The sequence below is a fragment of the Eucyclogobius newberryi genome, unplaced genomic scaffold (genome assembly GCF_026437365.1).
Source record: "Eucyclogobius newberryi isolate DKJ021-1_F unplaced genomic scaffold, fEucNew1.0.hap1 SCAF_101, whole genome shotgun sequence".
Lineage (NCBI taxonomy): Eukaryota > Metazoa > Chordata > Actinopteri > Gobiiformes > Gobiidae > Eucyclogobius > Eucyclogobius newberryi.
The window spans coordinates 35,902-61,317 of NW_027315726.1; the positions used below are offsets into that span (position 1 = coordinate 35,902).

A 25,416-nucleotide genomic window follows, 5' to 3' on the forward strand; every position below is an offset into this window, starting at 1 on the left:
GATAGGGTGTAGGCTCCCTCGTCTCGGTTCACTCTCCCTGGGATAGCGTGTAGGCTCCCTCGTCTCGGTTCATGCTCCCTGGGATAGAGTGTAGGCTCCCTCGTCTCGGTTCACGCTCCCTGGGATAGAGTGTAGGCTCCCTCGTCTCGGTTCATGCTCCCTGCGATAGAGTGTAGGCTCCCTCGTCTCGGTTCACTCTCCCTGGGATAGAGCGTAGGCTCCCTCGTCTCGGTTCACTCTCCCTGGGATAGAGTGTAGGCTCCCTCGTCTCGGTTCATGCTCCCTGCGATAGAGTGTAGGCTCCCTCGTCTCGGTTCATGCTCCCTGGGATAGGGTGTAGGCTCCCTCGTCTCGGTTCACTCTCCCTGGGATAGAGTGTAGGCTCCCTCGTCTCGGTTCATGCTCCCTGGGATAGAGTGTAGGCTCCCTCGTCTCGGTTCACTCTCCCTGGGATAGAGTGTAGGCTCCCTCGTCTTGGTTCACGCTCCCTGGGATAGAGTGTAGGCTCCCTCGTCTCGGTTCCAGCTCCCTGGGATAGAGTGTAGGCTCCCTCGTCTCGGTTCATGCTCCCTGGGATAGAGTGTAGGCCCCCTCGTCTCGGTTCATGCTCCCTGGGATAGAGTGTAGGCTCCCTCGTCTCGGTTCATGCTCCCTGGGATAGAGTGTAGGCTCCCTCGTCTCGGTTCATGCTCCCTGGGATAGAGTGTAGGCCCCCTCGTCTCGGTTCATGCTCCCTGGGATAGAGTGTAGGCTCCCTCGTCTCGGTTCATGCTCCCTGGGATAGAGTGTAGGCTCCCTCGTCTCGGTTCACTCTCCCTGGGATAGAGTGTAGGCTCCCTCGTCTCGGTTCATGCTCCCTGGGATAGAGTGTAGGCTCCCTCGTCTCGGTTCACTCTCCCTGGGATAGAGTGTAGGCTCCCTCGTCTTGGTTCACGCTCCCTGGGATAGAGTGTAGGCTCCCTCGTCTCGGTTCCAGCTCCCTGGGATAGAGTGTAGGCTCCCTCGTCTCGGTTCATGCTCCCTGGGATAGAGTGTAGGCCCCCTCGTCTCGGTTCATGCTCCCTGGGATAGAGTGTAGGCTCCCTCGTCTCGGTTCATGCTCCCTGGGATAGAGTGTAGGCTCCCTCGTCTCGGTTCATGCTCCCTGGGATAGAGTGTAGGCCCCCTCGTCTCGGTTCATGCTCCCTGGGATAGAGTGTAGGCTCCCTCGTCTCGGTTCATGCTCCCTGGGATAGAGTGTAGGCTCCCTCGTCTCGGTTCACGCTCCCTGGGATAGAGTGTAGGCTCCCTCGTCTCGGTTCACTCTCCCTGGGATAGAGTGTAGGCTCCCTCGTCTCGGTTCATGCTCCCTGGGATAGAGTGTAGGCTCCCTCGTCTCGGTTCACTCTCCCTGGGATAGAGTGTAGGCTCCCTCGTCTCGGTTCACGCTCCCTGGGATAGAGTGTAGGCTCCCTCGTCTCGGTTCACGCTCCCTGGGATAGAGTGTAGGCTCCCTCGTCTCGGTTCACTCTCCCTGGGATAGAGTGTAGGCTCCCTCGTCTCGGTTCATGCTCCCTGGGATAGAGTGTAGGCTCCCTCGTCTCGGTTCACTCTCCCTGGGATAGAGTGTAGGCTCCCTCGTCTCGGTTCACGCTCCCTGGGATAGAGTGTAGGCTCCCTCGTCTCGGTTCACTCTCCCTGGGATAGAGTGTAGGCTCCCTCGTCTCGGTTCACTCTCCCTGGGATAGGGTGTAGGCTCCCTCGTCTCGGTTCACTCTCCCTGGGATAGAGTGTAGGCTCCCTCGTCTCGGTTCATGCTCCCTGGGATAGAGTGTAGGCTCCCTCGTCTCGGTTCACGCTCCCTGGGATAGAGTGTAGGCTCCCTCGTCTCGGTTCACGCTCCGGGATGTGGCTGATTCACCTTCTTTTCCCGCTCTTGGTTCTCTGCTCGTGTCCTAGAAGAGGTCAAACGGCAGATGTTTCCTCCTCGCGAAACAAACCAAAGTCGTTTTGAGGCGAGACACTTCTCCAAATGTATTTTTCGGCCACTTTACCATTTCAGACTTGACAGAAATTACATACGGATTTATTGAAAACTAATTCTGAGCCTGATTTATAAAAAAAAGATGTTGTTTTTCCGCCAGATCTAGTTTACTGAAAAAGTTAGTGAAAAATCCAAAATCCAAGTACATTTTCACATGAGTTCTACTTTTACCGTGAGGTCTGAAGTTGTGACCTCATCCCTGACCAAACCTGGATGGACGCCACACGAGCTTCTGAGATTCCAAGCGTTTCATCTGATGTGACTCAAAGCACAAATAGAAGCCAACAGCGCCCTCTTCCTGCAGCACACGCCAACAACATGCACGGAACTAAAACCAGTTACACAAAAACCACACACAGTCACAGGGGTTCATGTCCATCAGATGTTTATTATGGGACGCGCTCGAGCCTCCTCTGCGTCACACGAGGTGGAAGCTGACACTGCAGCGACACCTGCGACCACCAGGGGGAGCGCTGGACTCGACCAGGACCGACCTCTGACCTGTGATGATGAAGAGGCCCCTGAGTCCAGAGGAAACGCTTCGGTTTTAACGGCTTTAACGGCTCCGGCTCGCACCCTGGTCTCTGGTTTAGTCCTAGTTTAGTCCTGGTTTAGACCTGGTTTAGTTTTGGTTTAGTTCTGGTTTAGTCCTGGTTTGGATCTCAGTCCCTTTAAGTCCATGTTTAGTCGTGGTTTGGTCCTCGGTCACTTTTAGTCCTGGATTTGACCTGGTTTAGTCCTGGTTTGGTCCTCTGTCCCTTTAGTCCTGGTTTAGTCCTGTTTTGGACCTGGTTTAGACCTGTTTTAGTCCTGGTTTGGACCTGTTTTAGTCCTGGTTTAGTCCTGGTTTGGATATCAGCCCCTTTTAGTCCTGGTTTAGACCTGGTTTGGACCTGGTTTAGACCTGTTTTAGTCCTGGTTTAGTCCTGGTTTGGATATCAGCCCCTTTTAGTCCTGGTTTAGACCTGGTTTGGACCTGGTTTAGACCTGTTTTAGTCCTGGTTTAGACCTGTTTTAGTCCTGGTTTAGTCCTGGTTTGGATCTCGGTCCCTGGTCTCTGGTTTAGTTGAATTGTTCAGGTCACAATATAGTGGGTTAGTCATAACAACCCAAAAATAATAATTGTGACAATTTTTAAAGCAAAATTACATATTTTTTGTTCAGTTTAAAGCCCAAAAAAGAGACTTAGATGTGAAGAACATTATTTTATTTGGCTTTTTTTTGTCACATTTAACTTTATTTTGTCCTTATGATCAGTCACGGGTCAGACTGAACGAAAAGTCACCATCGTTTGGTCTCGATAATCGCGAATAATCGTGAAATCGTGACGTTAGCGCGACGTTAGCGTGACGTTAGCGCGACATTAGCGTGACCTTAGCGTGATAGGATTTTTTGTATAATTTTAGTTGTTGCCCGGAATAAACAGATTCTAAAACGTTTTAAAAATACCTTTCTGTAACAAAGACATTGGCATTATTAAATCTGGCACTGCCCATTTGCCGAATGTCTCTCGACTGTTGGGTCTCGTAAAGTCTCTGCACCAAAAATCTAACAAAAAGAAGTCAAGAAAAGAACAAACTGTTTCAGACTTTTATCAATAATACACTTTGTTCATAAATATTCCCTTCAGTCGCCATAATTCAAACCTTTATTTTGTTCATTCGTCGAAATTTACAGTGAAAATAATCGTTTGACAGCTCGACTTCTCAAACAATCGTTCCTTTCAGTCGAAATGCGTCCGTCGCCCCCTGGTGGCCGTCGCCCCCTGGTGGCCGTCGCCCCCTGGTGGCCGTCGCCCCCCCCCTGGTGGCCGTCGCCCCCTGGTGGCCGTCGCCCCCCGGTGGTGGCCGTCCTGGTGGTGGCTGTAGGTAGATATACGGTCTCCATGGTTACGAGCTGATGTGGTCAAACGTCCAGGACAAATACCAGCTCCTTTTCCTCAATAGCACCACAAGGATTTTTATACAACATTTATTATAAAACAAAATGAAAAACAAAAATTGATAAAAAAAAAATAAAAACATGTAGAAGAATATTCGACTCCAGGGACATTTCTTTGGGGTCAAACACGGTCGTCGGGGGAAACGACATAATACAACGTCCACTTTAGGGTCAGAAACAACAGATGTGGGAAAAAAGCACCATAAAACTTTGGCTATAAACAGAAAACACAAGCGCTCCGGTTTGGCTCCGGTTTACGTCCGGTTTAAGTCTGGTTTTGGTCCGGTTTAGGTGAGATTCAGGTCCGGTTTGGCTCCGCTTCAGCTCCGCTTTATGTCTGGTTTAAGTCTGGTTTGGATCCGGTTTGGCTCCAGTTTGCATCCAATTTAAGTCCGGTTTAGGTCAGATTTAGGTCCGGTTTAGGTCAGATTTAGGTCCGGTTTAGGTCAGATTTAGGTCCGGTTTAGGTCCAGTTGGGGTCCGGTTTGGCTCTGGTTTGGCTCCGGTTTACGTCCAATTTAAGTCCGGTTTAAGTTCGGTCTGGTTCCAGTTTGGGTCCGGTTCAGGTCCGGTTGTATGAAAGACATAATAAATAGGGCGTGCCGCGGTTGTGCAGGTGGAGCTCCGGTCAGTCTGGATGAGCTCCGGTCAGTCTGGATGAGCTCCGGTCAGTCTGGATGAGCTCCGGTCAGTCTGGATGAGCTCCGGTCAGTCTGGATGAGCTCCGGTCAGTCTGGATGAGCTCCGGTCAGTCTGGATGAGCTCCGGTCAGTCTGGAGGTCAGAGCTGCTTCAGGTGTGTCAGGTTTTTATAAGAAGCAGACGGGGCCGATGTCCAGTCCAAACTCCTGATCGGTCCCTCCGATGTCCACAGGGGCCAAGTCCACAATGGGAAGACGCGCCGTCTTCTGGGTCCTGTATTCGAAGACGGTCTTACCCCACGAGCCGCTGTGTTTCTGCAGAGAGGAAGAGGAGGAGGAGGACTTCAGTCAGGTTCACTTTTGAGCCAGAAGACTAAACCAGGTCTAAACCAGGTCTAAACCAGGACTAAACCAGGTCTAAACCAGGTCTAAACCAGGACTAAACCAGGTCTAAACCAGGACTAAACCAGGTCTAAACCAGGACTAAACCAGGTCTAAACCAGGACTAAACCAGGTCTAAACCAGGACTAAACCAGGTCTAAACCAGGACTAAACCAGGTCTAAACCAGGTCTAAACCAGGTCTAAACCAGGTCTAAACCAGGTCTAAACCAGGACTAAACCAGGACTAAACCAGGACTCAGGCTCTCACCGTGCAGGAGTCCTGGAGGACGGTGTATCTGAAGCGGTTGTTGCCCTCTGCCTTCAGCTCCAGGTCGTTGGAACCCTTGAGCACCAGGGCCTTCTTCAGATTCCCGTTGCGCTCGTCCTTGTAGGCCACAGAGTTCCTGCAGTGGTACGTGATGCTCTGAGACGCCTCTTTGGACAAGAGCCGGATGAAGGTCATCTGGACCGTCACCGAGTTAGAGGACTGCTCCTTGTTTCCGTACGAGAACTGGAACAAGGCACAAAAAAGAATCATTCAATTCTCTTCTATTCTTCTTTCATAGTATCTCCATCAACGTTTGACTCATGGTTCTGGTTCTCCTCATGTCCCTCTGGTTCTCCTCATGTCCCTCTGGTTCTCCTCATGTCCCTCTGGTTCTCCTCATGTCCCTCTGGTTCTCCTCATGTCCCTCTGGTTCTCCTCATGTCCCTCTGGTTCTCCTCACTCATGTCCCTCTGGTTCTCCTCACTCACGTCCCTCTGGTTCTCCTCATGTCCCTCTGGTTCTCCTCATGTTCCTCTGGTTCTCCTCATGTCCCTCTGGTTCTCCTCATGTTCCTCTGGTTCTCCTCATGTCCCTCTGGTTCTCCTCATGTTCCTCTGGTTCTCCTCATGTCCCTCTGGTTCTCCTCACGTCCCTCTGGTTCTCCTCATGTCCCTCTGGTTCTCCTTACTCATGTCCCCCTGGTTCTCCTCCTGTCCCTGTGGTTCTCCTCATGTTCCTCTGGTTCTCCTCATGTTCCTCTGGTTCTCCTCATGTTCCTCTGGTTCTCCTTACTCATGTCCCTCTAGTTTTCCTCATGTTCCTCTGGTTCTCCTCATGTCCCTCTGGTTCTCCTCACGTCCCTCTGGTTCTCCTCATGTCCCTCTGGTTCTCCTCATGTCCCTCTGGTTCTCCTCACGTCCCTCTGGTTCTCCTCCTGTCCCTGTGGTTCTCCTCATGTTCCTCTGGTTCTCCTCATGTTCCTCTGGTTCTCCTCATGTTCCTCTGGTTCTCCTTACTCATGTCCCTCTGGTTTTCCTCATGTTCCTCTGGTTCTCCTCATGTCCCTCTGGTTCTCCTCACGTCCCTCTGGTTCTCCTCCTGTCCCTGTGGTTCTCCTCATGTTCCTCTGGTTCTCCTCATGTTCCTCTGGTTCTCCTCATGTTCCTCTGGTTCTCCTTACTCATGTCCCTCTGGTTTTCCTCATGTTCCTCTGGTTCTCCTCATGTCCCTCTGGTTCTCCTCACGTCCCTCTGGTTCTCCTCATGTCCCTCTGGTTCTCCTCACGTCCCTCTGGTTCTCCTCCTGTCCCTGTGGTTCTCCTCATGTTCCTCTGGTTCTCCTCATGTTCCTCTGGTTCTCCTTACTCATGTCCCTCTGGTTCTCCTCATGTCCCTCTGGTTCTCCTCACGTCCCTCTGGTTCTCCTCATGTCCCTCTGGTTCTCCTCACGTCCCTCTGGTTCTCCTCACGTCCCTCTGGTTCTCCTCATGTCCCTGTGGTTCTCCTCACCTGTGTTCCTCGGTTGATGTCGGCGCCCCACCACACGGGCTTCCCTCTGGAGGACGTCCACCACACCTTCTTTGGGACGGACTCAGGATTGGCCGAGATGCACGTTTCTCCCGTCTCCATGTTGCAGTTGACTTTGATGGCGTCTTCGGCGCTGCCCTGGTTCGGGTCCACCCAGTATTCACCTGGAGACACAGCAGATGTTCAGAACCAGGAGAGTCCTTCTGAACTCCCCACAACTGACCACAGCGTCACCGTGACAACAAGCTGAGGCCTTCGCAGGTTCTCCTCATGGTCTTTGAGTTCATTATTATATTGAACGTTCTCAGAAGACGGTATTTCCATCGACTTCATCCTTCACCTGTCACCAATTTACTTCTCAACCAATAAAGACGGAAATACAGCCTCCTCAACCTCTTCACCACCTCCTCTCCACCACCTCCTCTCCATCTCCTCCTCTCCACCACCTCCTCTCCACCACCTCCTCTCCACCACCTCCTCTCCATCTCCTCCTCTTCACCACCTCCTCTCCACCACCTCCTCTCCATCTCCTCCTCTCCACCACCTCCTCTCCATCTCCTCCTCTCCACCACCTCCTCTCCACCACCTCCTCTCCACCACCTCCTCTCCATCTCCTCCTCTCCACCACCTCCTCTCCATCTCCTCCTCTCCACCACCCCCTCTCCACCACCTCCTCTCCATCTCCTCCTCTTCACCACCTCCTCTCCATCTCCACCTCTCCACCACCTCCTCTCCACCACCTCCTCTCCATCTCCTCCTCTCCACCACCTCCTCTCCACCACCTCCTCTCCATCTCCTCCTCTCCACCACCTCCTCTCCACCACCTCCTCTCCATCTCCTCCTCTCCACCACCTCCTCTCCACCACCTCCTCTCCATCTCCACCTCTCCACCACCTCCTCTCCACCACCTCCTCTCCACCACCTCCTCTCCACCACCTCCTCTCCACCACCTCCTCTCCATCTCCTCCTCTTCACCACCTCCTCTCCATCTCCACCTCTCCACCACCTCCTCTCCACCACCTCCTCTCCATCTCCTCCTCTCCACCACCTCCTCTCCACCACCTCCTCTCCATCTCCTCCTCTCCACCACCTCCTCTCCACCACCTCCTCTCCATCTCCTCCTCTCCACCACCTCCTCTCCACCACCTCCTCTCCATCTCCTCCTCTCCACCACCTCCTCTCCACCACCTCCTCTCCATCTCCACCTCTCCACCACCTCCTCTCCATCTCCTCCTCTTCACCACCTCCTCTCCATCTCCACCTCTCCACCACCTCCTCTCCACCACCTCCTCTCCACCACCTCCTCTCCACCACCTCCTCTCCATCTCCTCCTCTTCACCACCTCCTCTCCATCTCCACCTCTCCACCACCTCCTCTCCACCACCTCCTCTCCATCTCCTCCTCTCCACAACCTCCTCTCCACCACCTCCTCTCCATCTCCTCCTCTCCACCACCTCCTCTTCACCACCTCCTCTCCATCTCCACCTCTCCACCACCTCCTCTCCACCACCTCCTCTCCATCTCCTCCTCTCCACCACCTCCTCTCCACCACCTCCTCTCCATCTCCTCCTCTCCACCACCTCCTCTCCACCACCTCCTCTCCATCTCCTCCTCTCCACCACCTCCTCTCCACCACCTCCTCTCCATCTCCACCTCTCCACCACCTCCTCTCCATCTCCTCCTCTTCACCACCTCCTCTCCATCTCCACCTCTCCACCACCTCCTCTCCACCACCTCCTCTCCACCACCTCCTCTCCACCACCTCCTCTCCATCTCCTCCTCTTCACCACCTCCTCTCCATCTCCACCTCTCCACCACCTCCTCTCCACCACCTCCTCTCCATCTCCTCCTCTTCACCACCTCCTCTCCATCTCCACCTCTCCACCACCTCCTCTCCACCACCTCCTCTCCATCTCCTCCTCTCCACCACCTCCTCTCCACCACCTCCTCTCCATCTCCTCCTCTCCACCACCTCCTCTCCACCACCTCCTCTCCACCACCTCCTCTCCATCTCCTCCTCTTCACCACCTCCTCTCCATCTCCACCTCTCCACCACCTCCTCTCCACCACCTCCTCTCCATCTCCTCCTCTTCACCACCTCCTCTCCACCACCTCCTCTCCATCTCCTCCTCTCCACCACCTCCTCTCCACCACCTCCTCTCCATCTCCTCCTCTCCACCACCTCCTCTCCACCACCTCCTCTCCATCTCCTCCTCTCCACCACCTCCTCTACACACGTCCAACCTCTGCGTCTACGATCGCTATGAGTCAATCGCAAACATGTGACGGACAGTTAGCATGTAGCGCTATCCCCAGCTAGCCCGTAAAGCCTGACTTTTGGCGCGGAGCCTCCACAGACCTCCGGCCCCCCGCGCGCTTGCACCCACCGCTCTTCTTCATGGGGTAGCACTGCTTGAGGTCCCCGCAGGTGCGCGCCGGGTGCTTCCTGCTGCCGTCGGGGCTCTTCATGCTGTCGATCTGGCTGCTCAGGGCCTTGAGCGTGGCCTGGACGCCCGGGTCCACGGCGATGATGGCGCTCAGGTTGCTGTTGGGCAGAGCCTCGTCCTCGCTGAACTCCGGGGGAGGAGGGGGGCCCGAGTCGTAGTCGTGCATGCCCCCGTACAGGTCGTCCATCGCCGCCATGGGGGGACCGGGAGGGCCGGGGGGTCCTGGGGGTCCGGAATCTCCTGGAGGGCCCTGAGAGCGGGAAAAAGAGTCGCTTTAACCAAGTAAAAGTATAAATATGGCGACTGAAGGTTTCTGAAGTATTAAACGGTTTATTCCCTTATGTCATCATGAGTTAATAATGTCTTTGTTCTAAACTGTCTTATTGTTTGTGTTTGGTCTTAGTATGTTTAAAGTCCAGAAAATGATTACAACGACTAAACTACGACTATAATTATTTCTTATAGTCAACTCGTCGGTCGATTAGCGTGTTAGCATGTTGAACAGCGTGTCCGTGTGTCGTTTACCTCTGGTCCGACTTCTCCTGAGAGGCCTCTGGTTCCGGGGGGTCCCATTGGTCCCGTCTGCCCGATATAGCCCTCCTTCCCCGAGGGGCCGATGGGTCCCTGAGGCCCCTGGATCACAACATCAGAACCGTTTTCACAATCACTTCATAAACAGATCTTGGTCATTGGTTCACTCGTCGTCTGAGCTGATGATACAGACGCAGAATAAAACCTTACCCTGGATCCACTGGGGCCAACGATTCCTGTAGCGCCCTGTTCTCCGGTGGTGCCCTAAAGGAGAGGAGAGCGTCACAAAAAGGTAAGACCGGGGCTAAAACAGGAAATGGATGTGGAAATGTGGATTAAGCCATGTTTGGACCGGCCCTGGTCAGACCGACTTCCCCCCAAAATAGCTTTGTTTACTTATCAAATAGAATCTGACACACAAAAAGACGTTTAGTATTTCCAGTGTGTGTGTGTGTGAGGGGCGTGGCTAAAGCTAGTGTGTGAGGGGCGTGGCTAAAGCTAGTGTGTGAGGGGCGTGGCTAAAGCTAATGTGTGAGGGGCGTGGCTAAAGCTAGTGTGTGAGGGGCGTGGCTAAAGCTAGTGTGTGAGGGGCGTGGCTAAAGCTAATGTGTGAGGGGCGTGGCTAAAGCTAGTGTGTGAGGTGCGTGGCTAAAGCGAGCGTGCACAGGAACAGTTCTGCCTCATTTCTTTGACTTCTCTCAAAGCCTCTACGCCGCGTTTGAACCTCTCTTTATGTCATGCTAATACTAATGCTAATGCTAATGTCAGACGCTTTATGACCTGGAAATATCAGATTGTGGCTCTTGACAAAGCGAGTGCTGTGCGGCCATAAACAGGAAACGGCTGTGGCTAATGCGCTTTGCTAGCTAGCTTGCTAAGGCTCGACGTCAGTGCCGTGCTACTAAAAGCAACAAAATGGAAATAAATACCAAAAATGTGTCCAGAAGCGCGGCAAGATGTGAGAAAAACATGACAAATAGTGAAAAAAATGCATCTAGAAGCAACAAAAACGCAACTAAAATGTCATGCTTTGGCTTTGGATCATGTCAGACGCATTATGACCTTAAAATATCACCATGGAATATACCACGGGTCTTGACAAAGCCGTGCTGCGCTACTAAAAGCAACAAAACGTGAATAAATGTCATAAAATGTGTCTAAAAGCAAGAAAAACGTGACAACAACCAACAAAAACATTACGCGAGCATAAGTGACTAAAATGTGACTTGAAGCAAAACAACTTGACAAATATGCATCTAACAGTGACAAAAAAGTATCTAAAAGCAATAAAAACGTGACTACAATCTCATGCTTTGGCTTTGGATCATGTCAGACGCTTCATGACCTGGAAATATCAGATTGTGGCTCTGGACAAAGCGAGTGCCGTGCAGCCTAAAAGCAACAAAATGTGAATAAATGTCATAAAATGTGTCAAAAGCGAGAAAAGAGTGACATCAAGTGACAAAAACATGTGAAGAAGCGGGAAAAAACACGATCATGAGTGAGAAAAATGTGACTAGAAGCAAAAAAGAGTCTCTAAATACAAAACAAATGGACAAATATGCATCTAAAAGTAACAAAGACGTGAATAAATGTCATGCTTTTTCTTTGGATCATGTTTGACGCATTGTGACCTGGAAATATCAGATTTTGGCTCTGGAGTCTGCGTTTATCCAATCGTCTCGCTCAACTGTGGGTTTGCCTCACATTACGGTTCATTTAAGACAGAGACGATCTGCTCCAAAGTGAACCAGTGGAAACGTGGTCCGGGCCTCTGGGACCACGTGTGTTCATGTGTGACGGATAAAGATCATATTTGAAAGGTGTTTGATATGTAGTTGGCTCACAGGCGGTCCGGGCAGGCCCTGCAGACCAGTGAACCCTCTGTGACCCTTCTGTCCTCGCTCGCCGTGGTCTCCCAGATCTCCGTTATCTCCTCTGGGTCCTTGAGGTCCCTGGAAACAAAACCCACATATTTAAAAGTCAACAAACTAAGTCAAGGCCACTTCTTGCACTGTAGGACACTGCAGTTCCAGTTCTTACCACTAGGCCTCTCTTTCCGGCTGATCCTGGGGGTCCCGCTGGTCCTCTTGAACCCTGCAGACGCAGAGGCAAGAAAGACTTTTATTAAACAACACAAGAGCTGCATATCTCCATGTGGGAGTAAGAACTGAACACAGCATTCCGATTGGTCCTGGCACACAGGACCAGAAATGAATTAATATTAATATTTGCCTGAGGGTTTGTGAGAGCTGGGGTTACTTTTAAATACTTTTTTTCCGGTTTTGCAGCGTCAACATTTTTTGCTAAATCTACTTCAATTGAAATCTATTTTACTTTTCTACTCAAATGCAACTTAAACATAGGAAATATTTCACAAAGAAGACAAAAAAAGGAAACGAATAAACATCCAAAGTGCACTCACCGCATCTCCCCGTTTACCGGCCGGTCCTGGAGATCCCACAGGCCCCGCGGGTCCAGGAAGTCCCTGAGCTCCCACCAAACCTTCTGGACCTGAGTCTCCTCTGTCGCCCTGAACACAACCCTCAGTCACACACTCACAGAACACACAGAGATGATCGTGACCCTCTGTGTCTCACCCTCTGTCCCAGCATGCCGTCTTTACCCGGGGGCCCATCGGAGCCAGCGGGGCCCTGAAACAGAAGAAGTGCAAGGTTTGGTCTAAGTGTAAGTGAGTTTGTTTGAGTCTAAAGTCTGGTGCTGGACTTACATCTGGACCAGGGTCTCCTCGGGGTCCGTTTGCTCCCTGGGTTCCTACAGGACCTGAGGGCCCCTTCTCCCCGGTGGGCCCTGAGGATCCCTGCTTTCCTGGAGCTCCCTGAAACACACCAGCCTCAGTCCACCGCACGAGAACACGAGTGCTGATAGTAAAAGTGACTCACGGCAGGTCCCGGGAGTCCAAGCATGCCTCTCTCTCCTCTCTGCCCAGGCAGACCCACAATGCCCCTCTGCCCTGTGGTGCCAGCGGGGCCTGGGGGGCCGTCGGGACCCTGAAGCACAAACACAATTACTCACAGACAGTTCAAGCTTTAGATGAAACCTCTGAAGTCTCTGCTCTCACCGTAGGCCCGTCCTCCCCAGAGTCGCCCTTGTCTCCTGGGGTTCCTGGGGGTCCGGCGGGGCCTCGCTCACCCTGACGGCCATGAGATCCATGGTCCCCACGCAAACCAACTGGACCTTCTTTACCAGGAGGTCCTAGAGGTCCGGCCTCTCCCAACGGGCCCTGATTGGACAAGAACAGGTCATGTGATCATATCTATGCGTTAACAATGAGTGAAGACCATGTGTGTACTCACAGGAGGACCAGGGGGACCCACTCGTCCAGCGGGGCCGGGGTAACCATTGGAGCCCTAACACAGAACACACACTTAGCATTCGACATGACTGAGTAGAGCCAGCAACAGCAGCAGCAGCAGCAGCAACAGCAGCAACAGCAGCAGCAGCAAAACGCTAACAGATGATGATGAACAATGATTCAGTTGTATTGGTTTCATTGTCCTCAATGTGGCCCCGCCCACCGTGTGATGTCAGAAACCGTTGCAATGGCAGCTGAGATACATCTTCCAAAGCTCATATAGATCCATCACTAATACTCACTGGTGGCCCTTGAGTTCCTCTTCCTCCTTTGAGTCCGGCCACACCCACAGGACCCTGGACACACCACACAGTTCATCAAACGTTCCTCGCTGATCCTCAATTTGCTTTATTTATACTCAAACTCAGACTCACAGGAGGCCCGTGAGCTCCGGCCTGTCCCTGGGGTCCCGGGGATCCAGCATCTCCTTTCTGACCTGGCTCTCCGGGCTCACCCTTCACTCCGGGCTGACCGTCGGGGCCCTGGACACAACAAAGACGCACAAGGTTTAACACAGTGAACACATTTAGACCGTCTTTGTTCAACTCATGTTACTCACTGGAGGCCCCGCGAATCCAACGGCGCCGATGGGACCAGGGTCTCCTCGCGCCCCCTGCAGGACAAAGAGGGTGAGTAAAAAACAGGTTTATCAGAATATCTTCTTGACTCGCATTTAAAGTCCAGAGACAGTTCGACCAAAACATTTCACTAAAACGTAATGAACACAATTTTATTTCAGATTTGTCCAAACATTTTGCCCGATTGTCCCTGTTTGTTTGCCCGTTTGTGTAAAGTTTATAATTGTACTTTCTGGTTGGACGTGAGCACAGATATGACACAGGTAGAGGTCATTCCACAGCTGTTACCATAGCAACCAGACTGTAAACAAGAGCCAAACGCCACATAAATGACACAACAGTTCTGATCCGACACACAATAATACCATAAAACACCTTTATTTAGTCCAACCATGGTTTAAACTGTCTCTGTGTCGCACACTGATGACATCACAGAGCGGAGACAGCTCTACTTCCTGTCATTTGTAAACTTTTATAACTTTCAAAACTTTCTTTACAAGAGCAAATTAACTGAAGTAAAACTGTGATATGTATTTACCACAGGTTCTAAACCACCAAACTAAGTCATGATTACTAAATGAGAAGCTTCAGATGGACTCTAACTCAACAATACTCTGTCTGTCATCTCCAGACAGTCCAGACAGCCACACAGAGAAATCTCTGGCAGGCTGGAGGCACTGGGAGAAGTGTCTGGGGTGAGGGAAGTCTGGACTGCCCCCAAGACCCGGCCAGAACCGGACGAAGATTTTTGGGATCTTAGTAGAACTCGTGAGGAGATGAGGAAAGAATCTTGAAGTCTTTTGTGGGGGACAAACGCTCAGCCAATTCCCCCCGATAACGATTATATTTGAACAGTGAAATAAACGTTCCATTGCTAATTTAATACATCCACATGAAAACAAAAGTGTCAAATGACAGAAGACTTACGGGCACGCCTCTGGATCCTGGAGGTCCGTGGGGTCCTTTTGGTCCTGGTTCACCCTGAGGTTCAACAGTTGCATTGTTTAATATTATATTTCTATTATTTCAGAGAATCGAATGGAACAGAATCGTTTTAAATCCCAGACCTTTTCTCCGCTTGGTCCTGCTGGTCCGGCTGGTCCCACGGATCCTGGGGCTCCCTGTTTGAGACACACAGATGCAGTGTTAGCGTGTATACTTAACGTACCGTGTGTGAAGTACAAGTGAAGTGTCTTACTCTGGCTCCGTCGTTTCCTGGCGTTCCCTCCGATCCTTTCTCTCCGATCGCTCCCTGAACCACAAGAAGAGAAGCTCATTCCACAGACCAAACTGAACCTCTACATGAGACCACACACCAAACTGAACCTCTATGTGAGACCACAGACCAAACTGAACCTCTACATGAGACCACACACCAAACTGAACCTCTATGTGAGACCACAGACCAAACTGAACCTCTACATGAGACCACACACCAAACTGAACCTCTACATGAGACCACAGACCAAACTGAACCTCTACATGAGCCCACAGACCAAACTGAACCTCTACATGAGACCACACACCAAACTGAACCTCTACGTGAGACCACAGACCAAACTGAACCTCTACATGAGACCACACACCAAACTGAACCTCTACATGAGCCCACAGACCAAACTGAACCTCTACATGAGACCACAGACCAAACTGAACCTCTACATGAGACCACACACCAAACTGAACCTCTACATGAGACCACACACCAAACTGAACCTCTACGTGAGACCACAGACCAAACTGAACCTCTACATGAGACCACAGACCAAACTGAACCTCTACATGAGACCACACACCAAACTGAACCTCTACATGAAACCACAGACCAAACTGAACCTCTACATGAGCCCACAGACCAAACTGTTACCATGAAAGAGACTAATATCCAGGGTAAACCAAACTCACCCGGTCTCCTTTGGGTCCTGGGGGTCCCGAGATGCCCCTTTCTCCGGGCATTCCCTGTAAACCTGGAGGACCTGCATCTCCCACAGTGCCTTGGGGTCCGGGACTGCCCTGGGGGAACATTGCAAACACATGTATGAATATAATATATGTATAATATGTACGATAAGCCGGTCCTCAGTTTTGGAGCGTACCTTAGGCCCGTCTGGACCAGGTGCTCCGGGGATGCCCTTGGGTCCCTGTAGTCCATTTGGACCCAGCTCTCCTCGTTCTCCCGGGATCCCTCGCTCTCCCTGTGGGTGAGCTTCAGTCATTCTCAAGTTCAACACAAACCACAGACTCGTGCCCAGACACTTACCCGGGGCCCGACCTGCCCCACTGGACCCAGCTCTCCGGGGATCCCCTGGGAACACACACCTTTGTCATTTATGAAACACTCGACTGATGTTTGAGGCCTTTAGGTTCAAGTCTCACCAGATCTCCAGGTTTACCAGACTCTCCGGGGGGCCCTTGGTTTCCGGGCAAACCCTAAAACAGAAAAAAAGTCAAAGTCAAAAGCAAAACAAGCTGAACTGAAGCTGGACGTGAAGTAATGAGGCCGAACCTGGAACCCAGTGACTCCTGGGGGCCCCTGCTCTCCTCTGTCGCCTGCAGAGCCCTGGAACAAACAGAAAAACTTCAGTTCTGTCTCTGAGGAGAAAGAGCTCTGGGGTCACGGCTGAGCCACAGCTGCCCCGGGGCAGACTGACACCACTCACACAAATACATGTGAGGGACACTCAGGGGCCCAACCGCAGCTGAGAGTCACTTACAGCAGGTCCTGGGGGTCCGGCCGGTCCCACTTCTCCATCTTTCCCTGGAGGCCCCTGAGGAGAGAAGCAGCTCACAATCACGGCTCAAACACACAAACATCAACGAGGTGAAACGTCCCGCACTGACCCTCTGACCCAGCACTCCAGCTGACCCCTGCTCCCCAGTCTTTCCTGGGTCGCCCTGAGGGAGAGAGAGAGTCAAACATGTGTTTCTGTCGGAGCAGAAGTCCATGTGCCGAGTCTTACAGCGAATCCTTTAGGTCCTGGGGCCCCCATGGTCCCAGCTGGCCCTCTGTTCCCGATGGATCCGGCTGGACCAGGACGACCGTCTTCACCTGGCGCTCCCTGTGGTCCGGGCACATGGCAATGTCAATCGGACTCAGAATGAGGTCAAAGTAGCTCTAAACATCAGGACTCACCAGTGGACCCGGTTTGCCCTCTGCTCCTTGCACTCCAGGTGTTCCAGTCAGACCCTAAAATAAAATAAAACACAACTTCCTGTTTTATTGTGAACTCTCGACCATGTCCTTCCCTTTAAGGGTTCACTCTTACCCTGGCTCCGGGAAGTCCAGGCTCTCCAGTGCGACCCGGGTCTCCCAGAGAACCTTTGGGACCACCAGGACCCGAGACGCCCCGATCTCCCTGAGCCCCCTGTGAACCCAAATATGAAGTTCAACTGGAGGAAAACAAAGGTAAATAAAGACTTTTTATGACAGTGACGGGTTCAAACCTTTGGTCCAGGAAGTCCATCAGCTCCAGGGAATCCTCTGTTACCGGGGGTGCCCTGAAACACACGAGCTTTACCTTTACAAAAGCTTTACCTTTACACAAGCTTTACCTTTAGACAAGCTTTACCTTTAGACAAGCTTTACCTTTAGACAAGCTTTACCTTTACACAAGCTTTATCCTTACACAAGCTTTACCTTTAGACAAGCTTTAACTTTACACAAGCTTTACCTTTAGACAAAATTTATCTTTACATGAGCTTAACCTTTAGACAAGCTTTACCTTTACACGAGCTTTATCTTTGGACAAGCTTTACCTTTACACGAGCTTTACCTTTACCTATACCAAGGTCAACATGCACAGTGCTTTATGCGTAGAGTTGTTTGTTTGTCTCTATTTGATCCATTATTTAGAGTCTCTAAGGTCAAAACCTCCAGTTCTGATCCAGGATCCTCACCCTTTCTCCCAGAGGCCCGGGTGGTCCCACAGATCCCGAGTCTCCCCTGGGGCCTCGCTTTCCCTCTTCACCCTGAGGTCCGATGATGCCCTGAGAGCCGGGGGGCCCCTGAAGCGACACACACAGAAACACGGTCATGTACGCTCACAAACACATGGTTTTAGAAGCTGTTTGTTGATCTCACCGGTTCTCCCTTTGGCCCCGCCTCTCCTTTGAACCCGGGGACTCCGACGTCTCCCTGAAACGACAAACTGGATGAGCAGAAGATCTTCAACTGTGTGAACATTATTGACCCCGGACTAAAGCCGGAAGAAATCAGAACTAGAATAACGAAACCATGGACCAGAATGAGACCAGAACAAGACCAGAACGAGACCAGAACGAGAGAAGGACGAGAGCAGAACGAGAGAAGGACGAGACCAGAACGAGACCAGAACGAGTCCAGAACGAGACCAGACCGAGACCAGAACGAGACCAGAACGAGTGCAGAACGAGACCAGAACGAGACCAGAACGAGACCAGAACGAGACAAGAACGAGACCAGAACGAGACCAGAACGAGACCAGAACAAGACAAGAACGAGACATGAACGAGACCAGAACGAGACCAGAACGAGACCAGAACGAGACAAGAACGAGACCAGAACGAGATCAGAAGGAGACCAGAACGAGACAAGAACGAGACATGAACGAGACCAGAAGGAGACCAGAAGACCAGAACGAGACAAGAACGAGACCAGAACGAGACCAGAACGAGTGCAGAACGAGACCAGAACGAGACAAGAACGAGACCAGAACGAGACAAGAACGAGACCAGAACGAGACCAGAACGAGACCAGAACAAGACAAGAACGAGACATGAAAGAGACCAGAAGGAGACCAGAAGACCAGAACGAGACCAGAACGAGACCAGAACGAGTGCAGAACGAGACCAGAACGAGACAAGAACGAGACCAGAACGAGACAAGAACGAGACCAGAAGGAGACCAGAACGAGACAAGAACGAGACCAGAACGAGACATGAACGAGACCAGAACGAGACCAGAACGAGACCAGAACGAGACCAGAACGAGACAAGAACGAGACCAGAACGAGATCAGAAGGAGACCAGAACGAGACAAGAACGAGACCAGAACGAGACCAGAACGAGTGCAGAACAAGACCAGAACGAGACAAGAACGAGACCAGAACGAGACCAGAACGAGACCAGAACGAGACCAGAACGAGAGCAGAACGAGACCAGAACGAGACCAGAACGAGACCAGAACGAGTCCAGAACGAGACCAGAACGAGACCAGAACGAGACCAGAACGAGACAAGAACGAGACCAGAACGAGACCAGAACGAGACCAGAACGAGACCAGAACGAGACCAGAACGAGACAAGAACGAGACATGAACGAGACCAGAAGGAGACCAGAAGACCAGAACGAGACAAGAACGAGACCAGAACGAGACCAGAACGAGTGCAGAACGAGACCAGAACGAGACAAGAACGAGACCAGAACGAGACAAGAACGAGATCAGAAGGAGACCAGAACGAGACCAGAACGAGACAAGAACGAGACCAGAACGAGACATGAACGAGACCAGAACGAGACCAGGACGAGACAAGAACGAGACCAGAACGAGACAAGAACGAGACCAGAACGAGACAAGAACGAGATCAGAAGGAGACAAGAACGAGACAAGAACGAGACCAGAACGAGACAAGAACGAGACCAGGACGAGACAAGAACGAGACCAGAACGAGACAAGAACGAGACCAGAACGAGACAAGAACGAGATCAGAAGGAGACCAGAACGAGACCAGAACGAGACCAGAACGAGTGCAGAACGAGACCAGAACGAGACCAGAACGAGACCAGAACGAGATCAGAAGGAGACCAGAACGAGACAAGAACGAGACAAGAACGAGATCAGAAGGAGACCAGAACGAGACCAGAACGAGACCAGAACGAGTCCAGAAGGAGACCAGAACGAGACCAGAACGAGACATGAACGAGACCAGAACGAGACCAGAACGAGACCAGAACGAGACCAGAACGAGACCAGAACGAGACCAGAAGGAGACCAGAAGGAGACAAGAACGAGACCAGAACGAGACAAGAACGAGATCAGAAGGAGACCAGAACGAGACCAGAACGAGACAAGAACGAGACATGAACGAGACCAGAACGAGACAAGAACGAGATCAGAAGGAGACCAGAACGAGACCAGAACGAGACAAGAACGAGACATGAACGAGACCAGAACGAGACCAGAACGAGACCAGAACGAGACCAGAACGAGACCAGAACGAGACCAGAACGAGACCAGAACGAGACCAGAACATCAGGTCTAAGTTCACACAAAAACTGTAAAATGACCAGTTCTCGTTGATAGTTTGGTCCTGATTTGGTCTCAGAGTGACGCTTAAACATGGTTAGATTCTGTCTGAGGTTCAGTCCTGGTCTTGTTCTGGTCTTGTTCTGTTCTTGGCCCTGCCTTGGCCTAGTCTTGGCTTTGTCTTGGCCCGGTCTTGGCCTGGTCTTGGCCTGGTCTTGGCCTGGTCTGGTCCTGATAGTCCAGGTTTAGCTCTGTGTTTAGTCCTGGTTTAGTCCCAGTTTTGATCCGTGTTTAAGAGTGATCAAACTTGTTTATACCAGCTGGCCCTTGATGCCCGGCTGCCCGGTGCTGCCTTGAGGTCCAGGAGGTCCAGAGGGTCCCGGGTGACCAGCGCCCCCTTGTGGGCCGATGTTGCCCTGCAGCAGAGAGGACATGGATCAGATCACGGACTGTTCACAGTAAATGTAATCAATAAGTCACTCACCACTGGTCCTTTAGGTCCGGGGCCTCCATCTCCTCCTGAGGGCCCCTGAGGACACAAATGTACTTTTACACAGCTTTTCTAGACAAACACGATCGACATGGGACAAAGTGTGATACAAGAGAACGTGCAGTAGTGAAATAAAATAGGTCAAAATGAATTTTGAATATTTCTACAAACTTTGGAGAAATTTGAAGTTTTAGTTTTAAGTTCTGCTTTCTGCTCCTCAGTCCCTTTAATGATACTGGTGTCTTGTTTGTGTTTTGGGGTATTTGGGGTTCATCTGGGGTATTAATCTGGTACAGGGCCGGGGGCACCACCTGCTGGAGGGGCACCACCTGCTGGAGGGGCACACACCACCTGCTAGAGGGGCACACACCACCTGCTGGAGGGGCACACACCACCTGCTGGAGGGGCACCACCTGCTGGAGGGGCACACACCACCTGCTGGAGGGGCACCACCTGCTGGAGGGGCACACACCACCTGCTGGAGGGGCACCACCTGCTGGAGGGGCACACACCACCTGCTGGAGGGGCACCACCTGCTGGAGGGGCACACACCACCTGCTGGAGGGGCACCACCTGCTAGAGGGGCACACACCACCTGCTGGAGGGGCACACACCACCTGCTGGAGGGGCACCACCTGCTGGAGGGGCACACACCACCTGCTGGAGGGGCACCACCTGCTGGAGGGGCACACACCACCTGTTGGAGGGGCACCACCTGCTGGAGGGGCACCACCTGCTGGAGGGGCACACACCACCTGCTGGAGGGGCACCACCTGTTGGAGGGGCACCACCTGCTGGAGGGGCACCACCTGCTGGAGGGGCACACACCACCTGCTGGAGGGGCACACACCACCTGCTGGAGGGGCACACACCACCTGTTGGAGGGGCACCACCTGTTGGAGGGGCACCACCTGCTGGAGGGGCACCACCTGCTGGAGGGGCACCACACTGCAGCCTCTCACTGGAGCCTGAAACTGCAGACTCTGGGAGGCTGGATTTAGGAACTGACAAAGCAAAGACTCACGCGAGGCTCGTCCAACATGCGCTCATAATAGTATTTGTAAAGTAAATTAATAAATGAATAAAATCAACTCTGAACCGTGTATTAAAGAAGTAAAGATTGAACCAAAAACACTAGAAAGTGAATAAAAGTGTCTCTCTGCGTGTGAAAGTCTCTACATCTCTGGGATTATGTGTTTATGTGTTATGATAGAAGATATGATAATAGATGAGATTATTACAGCGAGTCCAATGGGTCCAGCTCGGCCCTGGTGACCGGTCTCTCCTCTCTGACCCTGGGGACCTTCGGGACCTCGCACTCCGGTCGGGCCTGGTTGTCCCTGAAGAAAAAGTTCAAATTGTGAAAAATCGACTTATTGCTTCTGTCGCCGTTTGTTTCCTTGTTACACTTTTCTTTTCTGTTTTTTGTACTTGCCTTAATTCCCGGTGTTCCTGGGTACCCGGGGGGCCCGTTCATACCCAGCGGACCCTGTCAACCAAAGAGAACATCGAATAATTTGTCCTAAACACAGAGGACGGGCTGAACCGCAGAGTCTCACCATGGGCCCCGGTTTTCCCGTGTTTCCGGACGGACCGCGTTTCCCCTGAAGAGAGACAAAAATGGGGCAAATTATCCCTTTGAAAAAACGTTACGGCAAAAACGACGGCCGGACGCCGGGAACGTACCGCGACACCGCCGGGTCCGGGGCGACCTCTCTCTCCGGGCATCCCCGCGGGGCCCTGCACAGGTCCAGAGTTTAAGGTCACAATTCATACACGGGAATCGCCAACATCAAGCGTAACGTGAAAATTGAAAGTGAAAACTAAAGATAGAACCATTTGCGTCAACATTTTTGAACTTGGAACATGAGTCGATGATTTTGTGCTTCAAGACCATCTAAAAAAACATAAAGTCAAAGTGCTAAGACCGCTGTGCGACTCACCATTGGTCCAGGAGCACCCATGGGACCAGACGGACCTGTCGCCCCCTAGAGACAAGAACGGGTTAGTCACGTGGAAACATCACGCTTTACAGAAACATCACGATTTGCACGTAGGCCGGCGCGGGGCGGTTTCTAATAAAACACAGATTTGGAGGAACGCCTTTGTGTTTGGCGCCCTCTGCTGGCCACAGTGGGGAGTGTCACATTTTTAAAAGGTAAATTAGCAGCACAATTGAGAGACAGAAGCGTCGGAGGTTTGTCCTGCGAAGAAATCGATCAAAACCAACAGATTTTTCCTCGTACCTTTGATCCGAGCGTCCCAGCCTCTCCCTTTTGTCCTTGCAGTCCGACGTGGCCCTGAAAGAGAGGAACGCAACTTTTACGTGAACATTTGAACGGGCGAATCGTGCGGCGTTGTATGAATTTAGAGCGATAATTTTGAAGAGTTTTCTGTCGTTTTGTGATGTATTTTTGCACTTTTTCCGGGGTTAAAATGTAAACAAGTCCTACTCCGTGATTGTAAGTCCTGTGCTCGCTGGAGCGACTTTAGGGTCTGATTTTAAGCGTCTCTGAGGAAGAAAACAACGTCCCAGAGAATTCTACGGATTGAATGAGCTGATAAAACGTGTTGGGAGCAGATGAGGGGAGTTTGGCCGTTTCCTGGCGCCGATGCGGAGGCGACAAACGGTAGCGTCCGGACTCACTTTGTGTCCCTTCAGTCCAGGAGGTCCGGGTGTCCCGGGGAAACCTCTCGAGCCCTAAAGGCAAAGAAGAGGATTTTTAGCTGAACTTGAACCTCAGAACGTGTCGACTGTGGCGGAGGCGGCGGCGCTCACCGCAGATCCAGGGAAACCTCGGTCGCCAGGGTTTCCGTTTTTTCCGGCTTCTCCCTGAAATCAGACGAAAAGAGGACGGTGTAAAACATGGTTCAAAGTGTATTAAAACCCGGCTTTAACGAGGCTTTAATATTCAAATTAGTCACATTCATAAACAAATATAGAATATACATTTGTTTATTCCAAGCCCGCCGTGTTTACAACCACGCCCACTATTACATAAGATGAGATGAGCCTTTGTCCACACTTCCTCACACAACCTAGTTTAAGAACGTCTCCTTAGAACGTCCCCTTTAAGAAGGAACGTCCCCTTTAAGAAGGTCCCCTTTAAGAACGTCCCCTTTAAGAAGGAACGTCCCCTTTAAGAAGGAACGTCCCCTTTAAGAAGGAACGTCCCCTTTAAGAAGGTCCCCTTTAAGAACGTCCCCTTTAAGAAGGAACGTCCCCTTTAAGAAGGTCCCCTTTAAGAACGTCCCCTTTAAGAAGGAACGTCCCCTTTAAGAAGGAACGTCCCCTTTAAGAACGTCCCCTTTAAGAAGGTCCCCTTTAAGAACGTCCCCTTTAAGAAGGAACGTCCCCTTTAAGAACGTCCCCTTTAAGAAGGAACGTCCCCTTTAAGAATATCCCCTTTAAGAAGGAACGTCCCCTTTAAGAACGTCCCCTTTAAGAACGTGGCTTTTAAGAACGTCCCCTTTAAGAACGTCCCCTTTAAGAACGTCCCCTTTAAGAACATCTCCTTTAAAAGGAACGTCCCCTTTAAGAAGGAAAGTCCCCTTTAAGAAGGAACGTCCCCTTTGAGAACGTCCCCTTTAAGAGCGTTGCTTTTAAGAACGTCCCCTTTAAGAACGTCCCCTTTAAGAACATCCCCTTTAAGAACGTCCCCTTTAAGAGCGTTGCTTTTAAGAACGTCCCCTTTAAGAACGTCCCCTTTAAGAAAATCCCCTTTAAGAACGTCCCCTTTAAGAACGTCCCCTTTAAGAACGTCCCCTTTAAGATCGTCTCCTTTAAGAACGTCCCCTTTAAGCACGTCCCCTTTAAGAACGTCCCCTTTAAGATCATCTCCTTTAAGAAGGAACGTCCCCTTTAAGAACGTCCCCTTTAAGATTGTCCCCTTTAAGAACGTCCCCTTTAAGATCGTCCCCTTTAAGAACGTCCCCTTTAAGAACGTCCCCTTTAAGAACGTCCCCTTCAAGATCGTCCCCTTTAAGAACGTCCCCTTTAAGAACGTCCCCTTTAAGATCGTCCCCTTTAAGAACGTCCCCTTTAAGATCGTCCCCTTTAAGAACGTCCCCTTTAAGATCGTCCCCTTTAAGATCGTCCCCTTTAAGAACGTCCCCTTTAAGATCGTCCCCTTTAAGAACGTCCCCTTTAAGAACGTCCCCTTCAAGATCGTCCCCTTCAAGAACGTCCCCTTTAAGAACGTCCCCTTTAAGATCGTCCCCTTTAAGAACGTCCCCTTTAAGATCGTCCCCTTTAAGAACGTCCCCTTCAAGATCGTCCCCTTTAAGAACGTCCCCTTTAAGAACGTCCCCTTTAAGATCGTCCCCTTTAAGAACGTCCCCTTTAAGAACGTCCCCTTTAAGATCGTCCCCTTTAAGAACGTCCCCTTTAAGATCGTCCCCTTTAAGAACGTCCCCTTTAAGATCGTCCCCTTTAAGATCGTCCCCTTTAAGAACGTCCCCTTTAAGATCGTCCCCTTTAAGATCGTCCCCTTTAAGAACGTCCCCTTTAAGATCGTCCCCTTTAAGAACGTCCCCTTTAAGATCGTCCCCTTTAAGAACGTCCCCTTTAAGATCATCTCCTTTAAGAAGGAACGTCCCCTTTAAGATTGTCCCCTTTAAGAACGTCCCCTTTAAGATCGTCCCCTTTAAGAACGTCCCCTTTAAGATCGTCCCCTTTAAGATCGTCCCCTTTAAGAACGTCCCCTTTAAGATCGTCCCCTTTAAGATTGTCCCCTTTAAGATCATCTCCTTTAAGAAGGAACGTCCCCTTTAAGATTGTCCCCTTTAAGAACGTCCCCTTTAAGATCGTCCCCTTTAAGAACGTCCCCTTTAAGATCGTCCCCTTTAAGATCGTCCCCTTTAAGAACGTCCCCTTTAAGATCGTCCCCTTTAAGATTGTCCCCTTTAAGATCATCTCCTTTAAGAAGGAACGTCCCCTTTAAGATTGTCCCCTTTAAGAACGTCCCCTTTAAGATCGTCCCCTTTAAGAA

At 51.2% G+C, this 25,416-nt stretch overlaps 1 protein-coding gene across 1 annotated transcript in view; it reads right to left on the reverse strand.

Annotated features, from left to right (window-relative positions):
- Nucleotides 1-4,769: 4,769 nt before the first annotated feature.
- LOC140382582 (uncharacterized) overlaps nt 4,770-25,416 on the reverse strand; it is a 77,755-nt gene continuing 57,108 nt past the window's right edge. The window contains exons 12-54 of the mRNA XM_072465923.1: nt 23,205-23,258; nt 23,073-23,126; nt 22,672-22,725; nt 22,369-22,413; nt 22,112-22,165; nt 21,985-22,029; nt 21,861-21,914; nt 21,667-21,765; nt 20,420-20,464; nt 20,253-20,351; nt 17,794-17,847; nt 17,610-17,717; nt 17,157-17,210; nt 16,979-17,077; nt 16,846-16,899; nt 16,673-16,771; nt 16,554-16,607; nt 16,427-16,480; nt 16,219-16,272; nt 16,089-16,142; nt 15,973-16,017; nt 15,809-15,907; nt 15,618-15,725; nt 14,911-14,964; nt 14,780-14,833; nt 14,640-14,693; nt 13,694-13,747; nt 13,509-13,616; nt 13,377-13,430; nt 13,076-13,129; nt 12,841-13,002; nt 12,662-12,769; nt 12,490-12,597; nt 12,359-12,412; nt 12,184-12,291; nt 11,802-11,855; nt 11,606-11,713; nt 9,969-10,022; nt 9,753-9,860; nt 9,168-9,477; nt 6,763-6,944; nt 5,255-5,497; nt 4,770-4,919 (exon numbers count right to left, since the gene is read on the reverse strand). Coding sequence (XP_072322024.1) covers nt 4,773-4,919; nt 5,255-5,497; nt 6,763-6,944; nt 9,168-9,477; nt 9,753-9,860; nt 9,969-10,022; nt 11,606-11,713; nt 11,802-11,855; nt 12,184-12,291; nt 12,359-12,412; nt 12,490-12,597; nt 12,662-12,769; nt 12,841-13,002; nt 13,076-13,129; nt 13,377-13,430; nt 13,509-13,616; nt 13,694-13,747; nt 14,640-14,693; nt 14,780-14,833; nt 14,911-14,964; nt 15,618-15,725; nt 15,809-15,907; nt 15,973-16,017; nt 16,089-16,142; nt 16,219-16,272; nt 16,427-16,480; nt 16,554-16,607; nt 16,673-16,771; nt 16,846-16,899; nt 16,979-17,077; nt 17,157-17,210; nt 17,610-17,717; nt 17,794-17,847; nt 20,253-20,351; nt 20,420-20,464; nt 21,667-21,765; nt 21,861-21,914; nt 21,985-22,029; nt 22,112-22,165; nt 22,369-22,413; nt 22,672-22,725; nt 23,073-23,126; nt 23,205-23,258 — 3,717 coding nt within the window. The 3' untranslated portion in view covers nt 4,770-4,772. The remainder of the gene's footprint in view (nt 4,920-5,254; nt 5,498-6,762; nt 6,945-9,167; nt 9,478-9,752; nt 9,861-9,968; nt 10,023-11,605; nt 11,714-11,801; nt 11,856-12,183; nt 12,292-12,358; nt 12,413-12,489; nt 12,598-12,661; nt 12,770-12,840; nt 13,003-13,075; nt 13,130-13,376; nt 13,431-13,508; nt 13,617-13,693; nt 13,748-14,639; nt 14,694-14,779; nt 14,834-14,910; nt 14,965-15,617; nt 15,726-15,808; nt 15,908-15,972; nt 16,018-16,088; nt 16,143-16,218; nt 16,273-16,426; nt 16,481-16,553; nt 16,608-16,672; nt 16,772-16,845; nt 16,900-16,978; nt 17,078-17,156; nt 17,211-17,609; nt 17,718-17,793; nt 17,848-20,252; nt 20,352-20,419; nt 20,465-21,666; nt 21,766-21,860; nt 21,915-21,984; nt 22,030-22,111; nt 22,166-22,368; nt 22,414-22,671; nt 22,726-23,072; nt 23,127-23,204; nt 23,259-25,416) is intronic.